Raw genomic sequence first — 22,013 nt, 5'->3', positions numbered from 1 at the left:
TTTTTTCAACTCAATGATTCTGTTTGCTGAATTGTTGTATTTTATTCTGACATGTTGGTGTTACATTTTCCACTTGGCTGTTAAAAGTTGCATAAAAGTTGCAGTTGGATAAAAAAAAAAAAATCTATGTCTGTCTTCACTTCAGGCTGCAAAGCAACAAAATCTGATTTTAAAGAGGGTGATTCTTTTCTATAGCCACTGTGTGTGTATAAAATATATTATACATATACATATATATATATATATATATATATATATATATATATATATATATATATATATATATATTAAAGTTATACTTTTTGTATTTTCATGGGGGGGGGGGGGGGGGGGTGTATATCTGGTCAGTGGAAACCTGATCTAGTCACCTTATTTTATTTTCTGCATCAAGAATGCATTGAAAGTAGGTTATATGGTTTGCGATGCTGCGATTTTCCTGCACTGGACTGTACTGGAACACAGTAAAATGCATCATAAATGTACCAGAATGCACTGATATGCATAAAAACCACAATAAAAATGCACCAGAACCCAGTACAGTGAAAAAAAAAAAAACTGGTAAAAAACAAAAAGCATCTAAAATGCATCCGGAAACACAAAAAAAACGCATGCAGAAGTGGATCTGGAGTGTGTTTTTGTGATGTAAATCAGCCCTGAAACCCACATATACTGCTAGAAATGTCTTTGTTCAAGAAAAAAATTTCATCCTGACCCTTCAAATTTTCTCATCACTGCAGTCAAATGTCGATGTGACTCTAGTAAGGATTAGATAATCAAAACGAATGTTCTTTAAAAAAATAAAAAAATTAATTTGAACGAGAATATACTTAACCACTTGCCAACAGGCTCATGCCAATATACTTCACTTCATACTATCCCTTATGGGTACGTTGTCCCCTTTAAGAGTGGCCGGGGGGGGGGGGGGGGCGGCGCGCACCCGCTGCACGTCGGGGACCCAATGCGCTTGGCCGGCAGAAGCGACCGCGGGCACAAAAGCCAGCAAACACACAAATCCCTGTTCTGTCAGGGAGATATTGTTTGTTCCTACTAAGAAGGAACAGTTAACTCCTTGATCGCCCCCTAGTGCTAACCCCTTCCCTTGTAGTGACATTATATATATTATAGCATTATACATTTTTTTTTTAATTAATGCTCTTTTTTGTGATTATAGCGCAAAAAATAAAAACAAAGAACGTAGAGATGATCAAATAGCACCAAAAGAAAGCACTATTTGTAGGAAAAAAAGATGCAAATTTTGTTTGGGTACAGCATTGCATGACCGCGCAATTGTCAGGTAAAGTGACGCAGTGCCAAATTGGAAAAAGTTCTCTGGTCAGGAAGGGGGTAAAATCTTCTGGGGCTGAAGCGGTTAAACAGATTTTCTGCAAACTTGTTATAGCATTATAAATAATGCTGAGGCTTGCTGAATGTTTACAGTTACAGACAAAATTCTATAAAGGCCCCATTCTCGCTTGTGCGACTGCAAAGTCGCATGACAATTTGTACCTCATGATTTCCAATGAATACCATTCATATCTATGCGACTTCAAGTCACACCAACTTCAAAGTAGCCCCTGTACTACTTTGATCCATAGTCCTCAAATTTAGACAGGCATTCCCTGAACTTGCATCAAAATCGTGGCCGAGAAGTCGTGGTAGTGTAAAAGGGGCCTAAAGATTACCATTTAAAACTGAGCATTAGACTTGAATACAGAGTTGATATACTGTACATACAGTGGAGCATTTTTAAATACCAAATGATTAGAATTTTTGATATTTAGCAGACAGCAGTGTCAATGGTCACTTTACTTTTTTGTATACAAGTTAAAAAATTACCCACTCTCATGACTGTAAAAAACAAAATTTGGTGACATAAGCAACACCAGCACTGGTCTTCCAATCACTAGAAACATGTTCTAGGAATCAACTACCAATTACAAGTGCACAGTCACAATCGATGCTGTGCCATGATGTCTAGGGGACAAACTTAAAACAGACCTTCACTCGGATCTTAGACATTGCATAATACTATGCCTCCCTATTTTCTTTTACACATATTTTTTTTTTTCTTGAGCAGCAAGGACCTTTTCCAAGAGGTATTTTCTACCATTTCCTCATTCCTAAGTGAGGATGACGATCCCTTGGTTTGTCCCTATCCTCCCCACTTGTAACCTTTTAGGACAGTGGTTCTCAACCTCAGTTCTCAAGTACATCCAACAAGCGATGTTTGCAGGTTTTCCTTTATCTTGCACAGGTGCTTTAAATCAGAGTCAATAGCTTGGTATTTTGGACAGCTATTTTATCTAATGCTGCGTACACACGATCAAACAAGCGGGTGGAAAAGTCCGGCAAACTCAAGTCCGCCAGACAATCCCCCCCGTGTGTAGCCTCCAGCATACTTTTTGACCCGAAAGTACGGCGGACTTAGAAGGCAGTGTTGCACTCCAATCTTCCCGCCGGACTCGCATTTCGGCGGACATTCCGGCCGTGTGTATGCCAGTCTGCCGTACTTTTGAAATGAGCGGACTTTTCCCGCGCGGAGAAAAGTCCGCTCATTTCGAGCGGGTCTGCAGGTAGGCGGGGCCCGCGAAGGAGACGCCGCTGGCACCGTCACCTGGTATGGACTTAAAGGGGAACCCCAACGCCGGAAAAAAATCGGCGTGGGGGTCCCCCCCAAGTCCACAACAGACCCTTGTCCGAGCACGCTACCCGGCCGGCCAGGAAAGGAGGGGCGAGCGAGCCCCCCCCCCCCCTCCTGAGCCGTACCAGGCCGCGTGCCCTCAACATGGGGGGTGCCTTGGGAAAGGGGGGCCCGCGCGCCCCCCCACCCCGAAGCACCTTGTCCCCATGTTGATGAGGACAAGGGCCTCTTCCCGACAACCCTGGCCGTTGGTTGTCGGGGTCTGCGGGCGGGGGGCTTATCGGAATCCGGGAGCCCCCTTTAATAAGGGGGCCCCCGGATCCCGGCCCCCCACCCTATGTGAATGAGTATGGGGTACAATGTACCCCTACCCATTCACCTGTAAAATAAAGTACAAAAAAAAAACACAACACACAAGATAAAATAATTTATTGCACAGCTCCGGGGGTCTTCCGTCTTCGGGGGTCTTCTCGTAGGACTCCGCCGCTATCTTCTTGTAGCTCTTTTACTAGCGGAGGAGCCCGGCATTCTTCTTCGTCGCCGCGGCCTCTTCTTCCGACTTCGGGGGTCTTGTCCCCCTCTTCGGTTCTTCTGCCGGGCCACCGCGCCTTCTTATAGCTCTTTCACAGGCAGTGGCCCGGTCTTCTGTCGCCGCCGTCGCCTTCCGTTCTTCTTCTTCTCCTTCTTCTCCTGGAGATGTTGACTCGACGTTCTCTCCGGCCGCAATGGCAGGGACGCGCTGCGACTTATATAGGGACAAGGGGCGGTGTCACATGGGTTGGTGTCACATGGGTTGGTGTCACATGGCGACAGTCCCAGCATCCTCCGGGACTGTGACATCGTAAGGGGGCGGGGTCACCATGTGACACCAACCCATGTGACACCGCCCCTTGTCCCTATATAAGTGGCAGTGCAGCGCGTCCCTGGCATTGCGGCCGGAGAGAACGTCGAGTCAACATCTCCAGGAGAAGAAGAAGAAGAACGGAAGGCGGCGGCGGCGGCGACAGAAGACCGGGCCACCGCCTGTAAAAGAGCTAGAAGAAGGCGCGGTGGCCCGGCAGAAGAACCGAAGAGGGGGACAAGACCCCCGAAGTTGGAAGAAGAGGCCGCGGCGACGAAGAAGAATGACGGGCTCCTCCGCTAGTAAAAGAGCTACAAGAAGATAGCGGAGGAGTCCGGTGAGAAGACCCCCGAAGACAGAAGACCCCCGGAGCTGTGCAATAAATTATTTTATCTTGTGTGTTGTGTTTTTTTTTTTTGTACTTTATTTTACAGGTGAATGGGTAGGGGTACATTGTACCCCATATTCATTCACATAGGGTGGGGGGCCGGGATCCGGGGGCCCCCTTATTAAATAAAGGGGGCTCCCGGATTCCGATAAGCCCCCCGCCCGCAGACCCCGACAACCAACGGCCAGGGTTGTCGGGAAGAGGCCCTTGTCCTCATCAATATGGGGACAAGGTGCTTTGGGGTGGGGGGGGGGCGCGCGGGCCCCCCTTCCCCAAGGCACCCCCCATGTTGAGGGCACGCGGACTGGTACGGTTCAGGAGGGGGGCGCTCGCTCGCCCCTCCTTTCCTGGCCGGCCGGATAGCGTACTCGGACAAGGGTCTGTTGTGGACTTGGGGGGGGGCCCCCACGCCGATTTTTTTCGGCGTTGGGGTTCCCCTTTAAGTCCATACCAGGCGGCGGGGCCAGCGACGTATCCCTCGCGGGCCCCGCCTACCTGGAAATGCGCTCGAAATGAGCGGACTTTCCTCCGCGTGTGTGGGCGAGTCCGTTCATTACAAAAATAGGGCGGATAGTACGGCGGACTTAGTACGCCGTATTAGTCCACTGAAAAAGTGCCGTGTGTGGGCAAGTAGCCCGTTGGGAAAGTCCGCCAGACTAAGTACGTCGGACAAACGGCTACGTGTGTACGCGGCTTTAGGCTACTTTTACACTGTGGCGGTTTTCAGGCATTTTAGCACTAAAAATATCCTCTAAATAATGCCTGAAAACCACCTCCCATTTATTTCAGTGTGACTTTTCAGATTGGGACAGTACGCTTGCGGGACATAAGGAAAAGTCCTGCAATTAGCATCTTTGGGGCGGTTGGGGAACTCTGTATACAGAGCTACAAAATCATCCTGTCCATTGAAATGAATGGGCAGCGCTTTGGAAGCGCCGCAACAAGGGCGCTTTTAACCCCCTCTTCAGCTGATAGCAAAGGTTAAAAGCCCCCCTCTAGCAGTTGAAAAGTGCAGCTAAAGTGCTGCAAAAAACAGCGGCACCTTAGCACTACTGCTCGGCGGCCCCAGTGTGAAAGTAGCCTAAGAGAAATTCTCAAAACATGGCCTGTTGTGGGTACTTGAGGACTGAGGTTTAGAACCACTGTTCTAGGATACACATCACACAACCCAGGAGGCTACAGGCCCAGTCTCCATGCATCCTTCGATCTGGTACATGTGCAGCAGGGAGCTACCGACTGTGGGTGATAAGTAAATCAAAGCCGGCTCCCAAATCAGAACAGGTTCATGATCATGAGTTTAGGTTTACAGAAAACAGTGTAATAATGCTTGGTGTTTTAAGTATATTTTATAAGTCAGCAGCTATAGTACTTGGTTCCAATTGCTATTTGTGTCCCTTTTTATACTATAAAAAATAGATAGGATTGTTGTACTAACTCTATTATAAAAATATTCAGGGCAATTGTGAATATTTTCACAAACCCCTAATATTTTGAAAACCTTTTATTTTTTATATCTATATATTGAATGTCAATATCTGTTTAAATCCATGTATAACTCTGTTAACATTGTACTCTTAAGTCACTGCAATACTTCTAGTATTTTTGTGCCATTTCAAGGCCCTGATGAAGCGGGGTTTCCACGAAATGCGTAGGCCACACTTTTTTGATCCATCATACCAGGATTAGCACACCCTGGACCTAATTAACAGTAACTGCATCTGTGTAACTATTATATGCTTTTGAACATAATATATACTTTTTAACATATGCTAAATAGAGTTTAAATACATTTGTTTTAAATCAGTGGTATATTTTATTGTTTAGACCCTACATAGGTACACACAATGTCCCACTTCATTCTACCTTTACTCTCAATTATACTCTCTCTTTGGGATGGTACCTATGTAGGGCTATAATTACTTCACATCCACCCCACCCCTATGCAGAATGTGGGGAAGGAGAAGGAGAAAAACTTAGTAAAGACAGAAAAGTTTAGGTAACAAAAATAGCAGGCTCCTTGAGTCTTTCTAAAATCATTTAGACTGCCTAGGCAAAGACTGAAATAAAACAGGGGATACCTCTATTTCTATGGTGTCACTTACTCAATTTAAAATATATCTATGATGGATCAGCTTTATTTTTTTTCTTACCAATTTTATTACTTTGCTTAATCTGAAATATACTTTTATATGTGCCTTACCACAAAAGAGCTTTGAACAGCTCATTTCAGATAACTACATAACCTACTGTGTTGTAGGCTTTTCTCACTGTGATCTTCAAATCCATTAATGGTTTTATACCTGTCACAGAAACCTGCTGGCATCTCTCAAGAGCATCAAAAGGTGGCAACTTCTGGCCTGTATACAAGATAAAAGAGCAAGGCAAAAAAAGAAAATATCTTAACATAAATGTATGACTGCATCTCACCCAGCAGTTCCAAACTCAATTGTGACCACAGAGAACAACAATGCATACACTCAAAGATAAAAAAATTATACAGGTGGTAAAAACATGTAAATGTTGTACATGAAAAAAAAAAATAATCTGACATTTATCAGATTTGCATGTATTACATGAAGTGAAAAGAACCAATTTATTTTTGCAGTGGAAGAATAGTGAAGCTGAGATGTACTTGTTCGAGGAGATGATTATCTACTGCAATTTCGTTTTTTCTTTAAAGTGGATCAGACACATGCAGACCTTCCCACGGATTACAAAATGTGTTCCATTATATACAATGTGTGCCCAGTCTAAGGCCAGCCGCAGATGGTTCAGATCATGTATGGGAAGGTTTAATGTACGATCAAGTTGGATACAACCAGCCTGTCGGATTCACTTGTGATTATTGAATAATCACAGTCTTCTCCAGGTGGGGTGATGGCTTCCCTGCACTGAGAGCAGACGAGGAATTCCCCTGTCAGCACTGTCGGTATTGATGGGGGAATTGTGCGACCGTGGTTGCAGGAAAGAAATTAGCACCATCTATGGCCTGCTTTAAAATTGCATCCTTTTCACAGGTGAAATCGAACACCAAGGCAGGCCATAGACGGTGCAAATTTCTTTCCTATAGACATCAATTAATATAGACAGAGCTGACAGGGGAATCCCTCCTGCCGAGCAATTGTGCCGAACTGGCCGAGATTCAAACCGTCTATGGTCAGCCTTCGTTGTAAAGATATTAAAGTGAGCTTGAAGCTCCTTGAGATCTGTGCTTCACAATTCTTGCCCTCTGTCACTCCCTAGTGTAAAAAAAAAAAAAAACAGGTGATATCACCAATATGTAGTAAACTCACAAGCTCTGGGCAGGGTGCAAATTGTCCGAGCAAGGTAATTGCCAGTGTCCATTTCCACCGATATGCAATAAAGTTCACTGAAACACTGGGTTCACAAAGGTGTGCCGCTGTTATCCTGTATGGAAAGTAGACTAGAGGCAGGACATAACCAGTCCTAAAGATAGGCTGCCACATATCACTGGCTGAGTGCTTGGAACTATTCATAAGACATGCATGCAAAACCTACCACAATATTATTTGGAGACTAAGTTGTAGCGGCCAAAGGAACATTGAATTAATGGCCAGCATAAGCAAACCAAGTGTCATTTTTATTATAAACTGTTTAACAGGAAACCTAAAAAGTAAAAGTGAACATTGGATACTATAGAAAACATTCACTGCAGTGGTTTTTGTTTTCTGTTACATAATATTGCCTGTATGTACATATTTATGCTGGTATATCCTTTAGGCTTACAGTATGTGCAGTAACTAAAATCTTGGGTTATATTTATTATAAGTTCAAAAAGAACTACGATAGTTATAAATACCAGAAAATTGTATATGTTTTTATTTTATCACACTTTGCCTTATAACACTGCTAAATGATTATGCGCTCCCTCCACTTCGATTGTGTCTAACATAAGAAGATTTCCCAATCCCGTATCTGACAAATCTTCCACTCTATAGTTGCCATTAGATAAAAGGAATCATATTAGCTGTTGTGTATTACAAACAGTGCTTATTAGCTCTGCTATAATTCCAAATATTCATATTCTTTAGATAGGGATATTTTTTAATTATAGAAAGGTTTAAAAGCATTGTTTTCAATACACAACACTAGACAATACCACAAAATGTGTACTCATTTTATATTAGCTTGAAATAGACAGTTATGATGAAGTGCAAAAACATATCTGACAAGTAGACAGAATTGTACGACAAGCATTATAAACTTAAAAAATAAAAAAATTCTTACTTAATCGATTATCTGAAGTCAAATCCACTGAACATATAGGTTCTACATTTAGGTTCACAGTATTTAGGACTCTGAAAATACAAAGGTACTCTTGTTAGGTTACTTTTGACAGGTTGGTACTATCGCAAAGAAAAACAAAAAAAAAAAAAAACACAACATACACACAGGATTTTGACCTTTGATTAAGAACTGAATCATGGCCTACGTAGGAAATTAAATTCTTAAAACTATACCAAAAATAATAATTTTCCAGCCTCTTAAATTTACAAAAATATATACCGGTAATTTGCAGAAATTTGTTACATCCAACAATAAAATGTTGTTTGAAAGGATGCATTAACTTTTATCCACTAACCGAGTGTACAGTAATTGAAAAAGGTTTCTTCTCTACTTTATTAATGTAAAAAAATAAAAAAATAAGCAGTGCGTCATATAACTATATAGAGCAGAAGCCACTGAGATCAATTGAATGTGGAATCTTACTATAAGAACTTCAGTAGCAGACAACTTTGGAGCAAGGCTAGATGAAAAAGAGGGCAGTAAATATGGAATTGTTACAACTATTGAAATCCTACAAGGGGTAAATGGGATATTATTATCTTTACCCAAAGAGCAAAAAAGGGGATGACACGTGTTAGACTGGGAACTGCTTTCAAGGATCTATTAGGCATTGCACAATGGGGAAACCAGGAAGAAAAGTGAGCACTAGGACGGAGGAGAAACAGCAAAAACTGACGTTTTTTAACCTTGTAGGTTAATAAGTGCCCAATGAAAGACGGGCCTGAGGAGATTTAAACACCACAAGTGCAATTATCATAAATGCCTCCACTGAAAAAAGGAGTGGGAGAGGAAAAGGTGGTAGTTTTATTCAAAAGAAGGCTCCAGTCAACATGAGAAAAACAATGTTTTAGGGTGTGGGATGCTAAATAATCCAGGATTATGTACATTGAGGTACAGAAAACCCAGAAGAAAAGGAAAAGCAACTGAAACAGATGCCTGGTTATAGAAGCTGAAGGTTAAAGCTTGAGTACTTAAACTGAGAGGAAGAAATGCTCAAGAGACCCAATAGGATGAGAAAAAGAGAACACTCTGGTAAAAATGAAGGTGTACCTTCAAACAGAAGGTTAATGGTTTTGAGATGTGTAGTTGAGTGGGGAGCAGACTTATTGGATGAAAGCTGGGGTTCTCTGAACCCATTTAAAGACCCCCTGCATTAAAGTAGGTGCAAGGCAAGGAACAGCAGGATCAGGAATGCCACTGTCAAGTGTGTGACACCCTCCCTTAAAGGGTAAGTGAATAAGACCTTCTTTAAACGTATCCTTAACATCCCAAGCACAAAGCCAATATGCTTTACACATATTGATCGACATCACTGCCATGCAACAAACTTGGATGAATCTAAGAGGGCATAACAACTAAAGTAATGCCCAACACATTTGATCCACTTGTTGAAGAACACAGGGATTCTGCCTTGTGTTGTAGGGCTGCCTTTTAAAGGATAGGATTGGATCCATTCTGACATGGTTTCACAAATCAAAGTCACCACCAACAGATGAAAAAGTGTTATTTCAGTTAAGTCAAGTTAACCATGATTCCGTGGGTTTTTCCCAACGTTTCAAGTACTCAGTGCATAATGAAGGTCTTTGCAGCAGCTCAAGCTCTAAAATACCCTATTATACCTGGTATAATTGATTGATCTCTTAGATCCCTTAGAAGAGTCAGGCCGCGTATACACGGGCGGACTGTTGGCTCAACTTTGTCCGCTGAACAGTGTTTCAGCGGACAGTCCGCTCGTGTGTGGGGCTTCAGCGGACAGTTTCAGCGGACAGTTTGACGAACAAAGTTTTTCGGAAATTCCGAAAAACTGTCCGCTGAAACTTGGTTTGAGCGAACAGTCCGCCCGTGTGTAGGCTACTTTCGAAATGAGCAAACTGTTCCCGCTCGGAGGGAAGTCTGCTCATTTCGAGCGCGTGTGCAGGTAGGCGGGGGCCCGCGACGGAGACGTCGCGGGCTCCGCCGCCTGGAATGGACTTAAAGGGGAACCCCAACGCCGAAAAAAATCGGCGTGGGGGTCCCCCCAAAGTCCACAACAGACCCTTGTCCGAGCACGCTACCCGGCCGGCCAGGAAAGGGGGGCGAGCGAGCGCGTCCCCCCTCCTGAGCCGTACCAGGCCGCGTGGCCCCCCCACCCCAAAGCACCTTGTCCCCATGTTGATGAGGACAAGGACCTCTTCCCGACAACCCTGGCCGTTGGTTGTCGGGGTCTGCGGGCGGGGGGCTTATCGGAATCCGGGAGCCCCCTTTAATAAGGGGGCCCCCGGATACCGGCCCCCCACCCTATGTGAATGAGTATGGGGTACAATGTACCCCTACCCATTCACCTGTAAAATAAAAGTACCCAAAAAAACACAACACACGAGATAAAATATTTTATTGCACAGCTCCGGGGGTCTTCCGTCTTCGGGGGTCTTCTCGCCGGACTCCTCCGCTATCTTCTTGTAGCTCTTTTGCTAGCGGAGGAGTCCGGCTTTCTACCTCCCCGCCGCCGGCCTCTTCTCCCGACTTCGGGGGTCTTGTCCCCCTCTTCGGTTCTTCTGCCGGGCCACCGCGCCTTCTTATAGCTCTTTTGCAGGCGGTGGCCCGGTCTTCTGTCGCCGCCTTCCGTTCTTCTGTCGCCGCCTTCCGTTCTTCTGCCGGGCCACCGCGCCTTCTTATAGCTCTTTTGCAGGCGGTGGCCCGGTCTTCTGTCGCCGCTGTCGCCGCCGCCTTCCGTTCTTGTTCTTCTTCTTGTTGTTCTTCTTCTTCTCCAAGAGATGTTGACACGTCGCTCTCTCCGGCCGGAATGCCAGAGCCGCGCTGAGCGGCCACTTATATAGTGACAATGGGGCGGTGTCACATGGTATATGTCACATGGGTTGGTCACATGGGTTGATGTCACATGGGGACTATGACATCGTAAGGGGGCGGGGTCACCATGTGACCAACCCATGTGACATATACCATGTGACACCGCCCCATTGTCACTATATAAGTGGCCGCTCAGCGCGGCTCTGGCATTCCGGCCGGAGAGAGCGACGTGTCAACATCTCCTGGAGAAGAAGAAGAACAACAAGAAGAAGAACAAGAACGGAAGGCGGCGGCGACAGCGGCGACAGAAGACCGGGCCATCGCCTGCAAAAGAGCTATAAGAAGGCGCGGTGGCCCGGCAGAAGAACCGAAGAGGGGGACAAGACCCCCGAAGTCGGGAGAAGAGGCCGGCGGCGGGGAGGAAGAAAGCCGGACTCCTCCGCTAGCAAAAGAGCTACAAGAAGATAGCGGAGGAGTCCGGCGAGAAGACCCCCGAAGACGGAAGACCCCCGGAGCTGTGCAATAAAATATTTTATCTCGTGTGTTGTGTTTTTTTGGGTACTTTTATTTTACAGGTGAATGGGTAGGGGTACATTGTACCCCATACTCATTCACATAGGGTGGGGGGCCGGTATCCGGGGGCCCCCTTATTAAAGGGGGCTCCCGGATTCCGATAAGCCCCCCGCCCGCAGACCCCGACAACCAACGCGCGGCCCCCCCCTTCCCCAAGGCACCCCCCATGTTGAGGGCACGCGGCCTGGTACGGCTCAGGAGGGGGGGCGCGCTCGCTCGCCCCCTTTCCTGGCCGGCCGGGTAGCGTGCTCGGACAAGGGTCTGTTGTGGACTTTGGGGGGACCCCCACGCCGATTTTTTTCGGCGTTGGGGTTCCCCTTTAAGTCCATTCCAGGCGGCGGAGCCCGCGACGTCTCCGTCGCGGGCCCTGCCTACCTGCACACGCGCTCGAAATGAGCGGACTGTTGCCTCGTGTGTGGGCGAGTCCGCTCATTTCAAAAGTTGCGCGGACTTAGTACGACGAACAAAGTTTGCCGTGTGTGGGCGTGTTCGTTCATTCAAAAGTTTGAGCGGACTGTTTGACGAACTTAGTTTCGGCAGACAGTCCCCGCGTTTGTACGCCGCCTCAGAGTGTGCTGCATCAATCAGATTGGGAACAAGAACATATCTGTTCAAATACACAGTGTCATTAAAGGAGCCTCAGGCTCTCTAAAAGATAAAAGCCCAGTAAGGTCAGAGGTAGACTTTGCCCGAGAATATTTAGAGCCTCTACAAGCATACTACCCATTAATTGCACACAGACTGATAAAATTTAGAAGTGGAGATAAGATGCCTGGAAAACAAAGTACAGGTCTTAGGGTCTGGCAGCAGAGCTATAGAAGCTAATGATGAGGACAACTGTACAGAAATAGGGTCCCTGGATCCAAGTTACAAGCCTTGATTCCTCCTGGGGATCAAAGTACATCATCACCAGAAACAATAGGAGTACAGCACTTGTTGCAGAAGCACCAAGGTCATCTGATACCCACGTACACACGATCAGACTATCCGGTGGACTTGGTCCGGCGGATTACAATCCACCCGTGTGTGGGCTCCGACTGACTTTTTCTTTCCAAAAGTCTGGCAGACTTAGAAAGAAGTTTTGACTCAAAATTGTCCGCCTGACTCGGAATTAGAGGCGGAGGCGACAGAAGACCACGCCACCACTAGTAAAATAGCTATAAGATAGCGGAGGCCCGGCAAGAAGAACCGAAGAGGGGGACAAGACCCCTGAAGAGAGGGACAAGACGCCCGAAGTTATGAGAAGAACCCCGGGCGGCAGCAGTGACGATGAAGAAAGCCAGGCTCCTCTGCTAGTAAAAGAGCTAGAAGATAGCGGAGGAGTCTGGCGAGAAGACCCCCCCAAGATGGAAGACCACCGGAGCTGTCCAATAAATTATTTTAAAACATGTGTTGTGTTTTTTTCACCAGATGAATGGGTAGGGGTACATGGTACCCCAACACTCATTCACATAGGGTAGGGGGCTGGTATCTGGGGGCCCCCTTATTAAAGGGGGCTCCCAGATTCAGATAAGCCCCCCACCCGCAGACCCCAACAATCAATGGCCAGGGTTGTCGGGAAGAGGCCCTTGTCCTCATCAACATGGGGACAAGGTGCTTTGGGGTGGGGGGGGCACTCACTCATCCCCACCCCCTTTCCTGACCGGCTGGGCTGCGTGCTCGGATAAGGATCTGATATGGACTTGGGGGGACACTCCCACATCATTTTTTCGGCGTAGGGCTTCCCCTTTAAGTCCATACCAGGTGACAGGGACAGCGAGGTGTCAATCTCGCCGATGGAGGCAGCGACATTGACCTCCTTTGCTAGTCCTGTCTACCTGGAGCCACGTTCAAAATTAACTGACTTTTCTCCGTGTGTGGGCAAGTCCGTTCATTTCAAAAGTCCGGCGGGAAAAGTCTGGTCGTGTGTGGGCAGGTCCGCTCATTCGGAAAGTCCAGCGGACCTCCACTGCAAAGTCCAGTGGTTTGTCCGGCGGACTTCAGATCGTGTGTACGCGGCATAAGTGTCATTTGAAAGACAAGTTGCACCGCATATTTGTAAGGCCCAAAGTGAAGGATGGCCTCATGTACTCACAAATGCAAGCAGTAGGTAATCATGAGGGTCAGAGGTGTCACTATCAAGTCGCTGTAGGCAGGCAGTGAAACATTATATGCTTAGAGGCAGCAGTAGCAGCAATAGCTAGGTGATTCTTCCTCAGCTGAAGGGTGGGAAAGAAGCATGGGATTATATCAGCTCCGAGTTCCCTCAGGCAAGACTGTTACCTAAAAAGGGCATGACATGTAAAAAGTTCAAAACTGAGATAACTACTCTTACTGCAGCCTGAAGGGTCACACATTAAGGTGGAGCAAAATCCATTGATTTAACTGTTTCCTGAAACCTTTACAATCAAGGCATGCAATGAATAACCATAACAGTTGCCTGTGCACTCAACCGAACCCTCATGCCATCGAATGGCTAGTGTCATAACTGATCACATGTGCAGCACCATGGCAACAGCAGATCGAACAGAGGTTAACATAGCAGATTTCTTGGCTGTAAAAGATAAAAAGTTTTAGTTCTGCTTTAAATGAGTTGTTTTAGACTGAGTCATGCCAAAAGACTGCACCCGGCACAATCAGGCTCAAAGACCAGTTGCTATAGCAGTAGCGGGAATACCACCAGCAGGCAGTCACCCTGGTGAATGATGCAGGCTCATCTGAGGTGCAAAGTCCAAGGAAAACCGGTGTTCACCAGAACTCCTGATTTTGGAAATGGATTTAGCTGCATGTTAGTACCAGGTCACGGACCTCAGGATTGCCCCACCAGGAGGTGAGCAAGCCGGGGTCGAGAAATGGATACGCAGGTAAGGATCAAACAGAAGTGTAGTCAGTAAAACAAGCCAAAGGTTGGTAACGAGTTGGGATTGGGCAGAAGCGTAGTTGAGGAACAAGCCAAGGGTCGATAACGAGAGGTAGCACAATATTGACGGCAGCAGGGAAGATGAGAGCGAGATACTGGCTGAAGAGAGCAAAATAATCTGGCAAACAGGAAGTTCAGAGACATGGCTTAAATCAAGAAGTTCATAGGAGGAGCAAAGAGTTCAGCATTAGTCAAGGCACAAGGCAGGGTTGTCCAATGGATCAGACAGGGCACTGTCCAGCATCTCAGGTAACTCAGCAAGAAGAGTCATTGCCAGACACAGCAGAGGTTCAAGTGCAGATACTGAGAGTACCACAGCTCTAATGATAGAGGTTACTGATACAATACATGAAGTATAGTAGTTCCATAAATAAGTTACATAAAGCAGAGTCCATTGCCAAAAGATCACATAACAGGCTTTGTTAACCACATCAGGAGACCAATTTAACGCATAAAAACAGCAGAGTTTACGCCACACCAGAGGCTGTGCCATGGCTCTAGATAGAGCCTTGCGGCTAACTAAGACAATGCATTAAGGTCTGTAAAATGCCATAATGCAGAGCCCAGTATACGATTGTTACATTTCAAGATAACCCTATTGCTGAGAATTTGGATAACTGTTGTATAGAGATTTGTTTAAACAGTATAATAAACATGTTGATTAACAAGGAAAAAACATCTGCGGAGTATGGAGCATGTTGCTAGAAAATACGTTTTTCTCAGCAGAGCTGGCGGGAGGGGGGTTATACAGCGGGCAGGTTAATGTTTGTTAGACCCCTTTCACACTGGGGCATTTTGCAGTTTCTAAAGGGCTAAGCATAGCAACTGTAAAGTGCCTGAAAAAAGCCTCCCCTACAGCCCCAATGTGAAAGCCTGTGTGCTTTCACACGGGGGCGCTGTGCTGGCAGGACATTAAAAAAAGTTCTGCAAGCAGCATCTTTGGGGCAGTGAAGGAGCGGTGTATACACATTGAAATGAATGGACACTGCTGCCAATGCACCTGCAAAGCGATACACTGGCTCATTTAACCCCTTCTTGGGCCGCTAGCGGGGGGATAAAATGAGCCAGATTTGGCCAAGGAGATCATTTTATTGTTGTCTATAGAACTGTAGGGCAATTTGGTGATTTACAGTAAAATAAAAATGTTTAAGGTTGCATAATTCTGAAGGCAGATCATTATCTACCAATGAAGATAATATTTTATTATAGATACATTATATACAAAAAAATGAATTCATTCAGTAGTTTGTTCACTCCAACGGGGACAAATTAAGAACTATACAGTATTTTGTGCAATAGTTAGCAATCCATAAGGACTATATATGGTGTAAATGTATGTTTAAATTGCTGTGTGCAATCTTCCATATTGCAATCTTTAAGGTGGTTGTAAACCTCTGACATGAAATATGAACAAAGCATATCCTTCTATAGTGTGTACTTGTCTCAATTAAAAGCACTGAGTGTGATCTCTGTCCGTTGCCTCGTTGCTCTGCTATGTGCATGATTTAATTCTGACAGGTTGTGCCGACCCCGAGAGATCAATGGGGTGAGGGAGGAGTCCTCCAGCACACAGCCTGTGACTGACAGCCTCAGGTGCGCATGCTTTACTATGAGATTGTGTAGAAGGGAGTGTATATCTATCTTCCCTCCAATCAGATTACACAAATTTTTCTTCTCTGAGCTGTGCAGTGTGTAATGTCAGTTTTCCTACCTGCCTATGGAAGCCCAGAACTGCTGTGTAAATTCTGGACTTTGAATTGATGTAGAGGAAAGAGGGCTACAAAAAAATTGTAGTTTTTGATTAATCTCTGTGTATCATCAGAGGCCAGTCACTTTGATGGGTATATGTAAGCGTTCACAACCACTTTAACAGAAGAGCTTTTGTCCTGGATCAAATGAGAGAGAATACGCCACTATAAAATGAGGTAATAGTTACACAGACATACTTTTGCAGTTCTTGTACATCTATGTCATTTTCAGGGAGAATGGTTATGCCTCGTCCATACAATGTCCCTCCATGCAGGTGAAATTCCAGATATGAATTTTGAGCTTGATTTTCATTACAGGTGTTATGTAACTTTGCATGCAAATTTTGAATTACAATGTAACTTCCAACCTGCATGTGAGTAGAAAAATGTAATGCATGTTACATGAGAAAAACAGTAAGTAAAAAAAAGAATAAAATAAAATGAAATCATTATACTGACCACAATTTGTTGGGGGGGAAATCAACAGAATTACAAGGTAAAATGTCTTAGTGCTTCAAATCATATGTGTAGCAGCAACGAAAAGTCCTCATCTCCCTACCACTTACATCTATCCATAGCATCTAGATTCTTTTTTCTCATTTTATCTATTATATGAACGGTGATACAAGTCTCTACTTGCATGAGCAATGATACTGTACAGTGCATGTGGAAAGTAATCACAGCGCTTCACTTTTTCCACATTTTGTTATGTTACTGCCTTATTCCAAAATGGATTAAAGTAATTATTTTCCTCAATATTCTAAAAACAATACCCCATAATGACAATGTGAAACAAGTTTGAAATCTTTGCAAATTTATTAAAAATAAAAAAATCACATGTACATACAGTATCTTACAAAAGTGAGTACACCCCTCACATTTTTGTAAATGATTATATCTTTTCATGTGACAACACTGAAGAAATTACATTTTTCTACAATGTAAAATAGTGAGTGTACCGCTTGTATAACAGTGTAAATGTGCTGTCCCCTCAAAATAACTCAACACACAGCCATTAATGTCTAAGAATTGTTGCTCTACATAAAGATCGCCTAGACTATAAGAAGTTTGCCAAGACCCTGAAATTGAGCTGCAGCATGGTGGCCAAGACCATACATCGGTTTACCAGGACAGGTTCCACTCATAACAGGCCTCGCCATTCTTGACCAAAGAAGTTGAGTGCACGTGCTCAGCGTCATATCCAGAGGTTGTCTTTGGGAAACAGACGTATGACTGCTGCCAGCTTTGCTGCAGAGGTTGAAGGGGTGGGGGGGATCAGCCTGTCAGTGCACAGACAATACGTTACACACACTGCATCAAATTGGTCGGCATGGCTGTCGTCCCAGAAGGAAGCCTCTTCTAAAGATGATGCACAAGAAAGCCTGCAAATAGTTTGCTGAAGACAAGCAAACGAAGGACATGGATTACTGGAACCATGTCCTGTGGTCCGATGAGACCAAGATAAACTTATTTGGTTCAAATGGTGTCAAGCGTGTGTGGCGGCAACCAGGTGAGGAGTACAAAGACAAGTGTGTCTTGCCTACAGTCAAGCATGGTGGTGGGAGTGTTATGGTCTGGGCCTGCATGAGTGCTGCTGCCGACACTGGGGAGCTACAGTTCATTGAGGGAACCACGAATGCCAACATGTACTGCGACATACTGAAGCAGAGCATGATCCCTTCCACTCAGAGACTGGGCCGCAGGGCAGTATTCCAACATGATAATGACCCCAAACACATCTCCAAAATGACCACTGCCTTGCTAAAGAAGCTGAGGGTAAAGGTAATGGACTGGCCAAGCATGTCTCCAGACCTAAACCCTTTTGAGCATCTGTGGTGCATCCCTAAATGGAAGGTGAAGGAGCGCAAGGTCTCTAACATCCACCAGCTCCGTGATGTCATCACGGAGGAGGGGAAGAGAACTTCAGTGGCAGCCTGTGAAGCTTTGGTGAACTCCATGTCCAAGAGGGTTACGTCAGTGCTGGAAAATAATGGTGGCCACACAAAATAGTGAGACTTTGGGCCAAATTTTGACATTTTCACTGAGGGGTGTACTCACATTTGTTGCCAGCGGTTTAGACATTAATGGATGTGTGTGCAAATTCATACTGTTATGCAAACTGTACACTCACTACTTTACATTGTAGCAAAGTGCAATTTCTTCAGTGTTGTAACATCAAAAGATATAAAAAAAATTACAAAAATGTGAGGGGTGTACTCGCTTTTGTGAGATACTGTAAATAGTCACAGCCTTTGTCGTGACACTCAAAATTGAGCTCAGGTGCATCCTGTTCCACTGATCATCCTTGAGATGTTTCTACAACTTGACTGGAGTCCACCTGACGTAAATTCAGTTGACTGGACATGATTTGGAATGGCACAAAACAGTTTACTGTATATAAGGTCCCACAATTAACAGTGCATGTCAGAGCACAAACAAAGCCATGAAGTCCAAGGAATTGTCTGTAGACCTCTGAGACAGGATTGTATCGAGGCACAGATCTGGGGAAGGGTACAGAAACATTTCTGCATCAGTTAAGGACCCAAGTGATCGGGGGAGGGCCTTAGTCAGAGGGGTGACCAAGAAACTGATGGTCACTCCGACAGAGCTCTAGCGTTTCTCTTTAGAGATAGGAGAACCATCCAGAAGAACAGCCATCTCTGCAGCACTCCACCAATCAGGCCTGCATGGTAGAGTGGCCAGACAAAGGCACCAGACAGCCCACTTGGAGTTTGTCAAAAAGCACTTGAAGGACTCTCCAACCATGAGAAACTAAATTTTCTGGTCTGCTGAAACAAGGATTGAACTCTGGCCTAAATGGCAAGCGCCATGTCTGGAGGAAAACAGGCACTGCTCATCACCTGGCTAATAACATCCCTACAGTGAGGCATGGTGGTGGCATCATGTTGTGGGGATTTTTTCAGTGGCAGGAACTGGGAGACTAGTCAGAATCAAGGGAAAGATTATTGCAGCAATGTACAGTGACATTGTTGATGAAAACCAGCTCCAGAGAGCTCTGGACCTCAGACTGGGGTGAAGGTACATCTTCAAACAGGACAACGACCCTAAGCACACAGCCAAGATAACAAAAGAGTGGCTACGGGACAACTCTGTGAATGTCCTTGAATGGCCCAGCCAGAGTCCAGACTTGAACCTGATTGAACATCTCTGGAAAGACATGAAAATGGCTGTGCACCAATGCCCATCCAACCTGATAGAGCTTGAGAGGTCCTGCGGAGAAGAATGGGAGAGACTGCCTAAAAATAGGTGTGTCAAGCTTGCAGCATCATACTCAAAAATATTTGAGGCTGTAATTGGTGCCAAAGGTGCTTCAACAAAGTATTGAGCAAAGGCAGTGAATACTTATGTACATGGGATTTTTTCTTTTTTATAAATTTGCAAAGATTTCAAACTTCTTTCACGTTGTCATTATGGGGTATTGTTTGCAGAATTTTGAGGCAAATAATGCATTTAATCCATTTTGGAATAAGGCTGTAACATAACAAAATGTGCAAAAAAGTAAGCGCTGTGAATACTTTCTGGATGCACTGTAACTCCTGGTCCCCGATATACACCAGGGGACATGAGAAACCCCTCTGTGGTGACATAGCATTAACTGTCCTTTAACATGGTCTATATTTAGTTTTAAGTGTAAACCCACCATGCCCATACTAGGCACCATTTTAAAATGACTTCTGAGAAACCTTCCCTGTGCCTTGGTACAGTTATAATAGCCATTTTTTTTTTCAACAAACTGGCTCTTATAAATGGGGATCAAGCAGGAACTCACTGGCTGACTATTGTCAATGTGAAGGCATTGACTAGTGTATAGAATTCTTGTGACCAAATTATTATTCATATTATCTTTTCTTTTTTTTTTCCATGCTTGGTGCTACATTTATGAGAAAGCTAGTCTTTTGAGAAGCCTTAAGGCTAAGGTTACGTCATGAAATACTATTTTTGGTTAAATAAAACAGTAGCTTGGATTTATTCATTTATTTTTCCGTTTTTATTTATTAAATAAATTGTAAAGAATATCCCAAATAAATATCAAAAGAATTCAGAAAACATGCCATATTCACTTACACGCTGAAAGTGTGAAATAAATTAACCGGTTCCCGACCAGCGCACGCCGCTCTACGTCGGCAGAATGGCACGGGCAGGAATATTGGCGTACAGGTACGTCCAATCTTCAATGCCGCCCTGCCATGGCGAGCACGCCGCCACACTCGCGTGCCGGTCGGGACCCCCGTGAGTCCGGTAGCGGGTCCCACGGACTCGATCGCCGCAGGCATATCCGCGATCGTCTCACGGGACGGCTGAATGGAGGAAATGCCGTGTAAACAGCATTTCCCCATTCTGCCTAGCAATGCTGATCTCTGCTCCACGTGATTGGAGCAGAGATCAGTGTTCACTAAATGAAAGCCCAGCCCTCCCACAGTTAGTAACACACCCCTAGGAACACTTAACCCCTACACTGCCACCCACTGGTTAACCCCTTCACTGCCAGTGTCATTTACACAGGAACACTGCATTTATATAGCAGTGATTACTGTATAAATGGCAATGGTCCCAAAAATGTGTCAAAAATGTCCGATGTGTCCGCTGCAATGTCGCAGTCACAATAAAAATCGCTGATCGCCGCCATTACTAGTAAAAAAAAAAAAAAAAAAATGCCATAAACTATCCCTATTTTGTAAATGCTATAACTTTTGCGCAAACCAATCAATAATCGCTTATTGCAATTTTTTTTACCAAAAATATGTAGAAGAATACGTATCGGCCTAAACTGAGGGAAAAAAATGTTTTTTTATATATTTTTGGGGGATATTTATAACAAAAAGTAATAAATGCATTTTTTTCAAAATTGTCGCTCTATTTTTGTTTATAGCGCAAAAAATAAAAAACCGCAGGGGTGATCAAATACCACCAAAAGAAAGCTCTATTTGTGTGAAAAAAAGGACGTCAATTTTGTTGTGGAGCCACGTTGAACGACCGCACAATTGTCAGTTAAAGGGACGCAGTGCAGAATCGCAAAAAGTGGTCTGGTCTTTGACCAGCAAAATGGTCCGGTCTGTAAGTGGTTAAACAAATGAAGTGTACAAAGCTCCAGAATTAGACTTTGCATTAAAGCCAGTCTCTGCTTTGCCTATTCAAAGCAAAGCAACAGGCTTATAATACTGCAGACCTCCATAGCAGCATATACTTACTTTCTTATTGCTCCCCTTCTGGCCCATTAACCCACTGGGATTGAAAGAAAAGCCCTGTGTAGTCTAGTCACATAATTTATAGCATACACATAGCTATAGGACGTCTAGTGACAGTGCTGACTGGACCAGGGTTGGGTAACACCTGCCCTGTACCCAGAACTACGAAATATTTTCTACACTACAGTTTCGGATGCTGAGTGGCAGGGATGCAAAATAAAGTATACTGTATGCTTATGGAGAAGTGGGTAGTAAACAAACATGTTGATTCATTTAAAGGATAAGTACAGCCAAAGCTTGTTTGGCTGTACTACTTCTGTGGATCACAGGAGTGCAGTTAGTTCTGCACTCTTGTGACCCGTTTTCAGCAAACAGGGCTCAATCCCGCTGCCGGCTGATGTCACAGAGCCGGTCCAGGCTCAGGAAAGGTCACAACCATATAGTTAGGATCTGCCCACATGCTTGGACCGGCACCTGGTTCAGCCTCTCGGTGAGGCCGTTGAGAGCCTGAGCCAGCTGCTCCCATGACCTCCACAGCCCAGTGCTCCAGTGAACCCAGGGAGGCTGAGCAGAGAGCTGTGAATGATAGTAACCCCTGCTCACAGAGCTCTGAGAACCGAG

The 22,013-nt window shown here is 44.9% G+C and overlaps 1 protein-coding gene across 3 annotated transcripts in view; it reads right to left on the bottom strand.

Annotated features, from left to right (window-relative positions):
- Positions 1–22,013, bottom strand: part of POT1 (protection of telomeres 1) — a 154,180-nt gene that overhangs the window by 63,034 nt on the left and 69,133 nt on the right. For all 3 annotated transcript variants that reach the window (XR_013270871.1, XM_077472610.1, XM_077472611.1), the window contains 3 exons: positions 16,384–16,553; positions 8,119–8,189; positions 6,171–6,227 (listed from right to left, as the gene is read on the bottom strand). Coding sequence is in view for 2 of the 3 variants with exons in the window: in XM_077472610.1 (XP_077328736.1) it covers positions 6,171–6,227; positions 8,119–8,189; positions 16,384–16,553 (298 nt within the window). In the remaining variant the exon portion in view is untranslated. The remainder of the gene's footprint in view (positions 1–6,170; positions 6,228–8,118; positions 8,190–16,383; positions 16,554–22,013) is intronic.

The sequence above is a fragment of the Lithobates pipiens genome, unplaced genomic scaffold, assembly GCF_037356315.1.
Source record: "Lithobates pipiens isolate NorthernLeopardFrog02 unplaced genomic scaffold, aLitPip1_a1.2 Scaffold_8, whole genome shotgun sequence".
Taxonomy (NCBI): Eukaryota; Metazoa; Chordata; class Amphibia; order Anura; family Ranidae; genus Lithobates; species Lithobates pipiens.
This window is presented reverse-complemented; position numbering and strand designations above follow the sequence as displayed.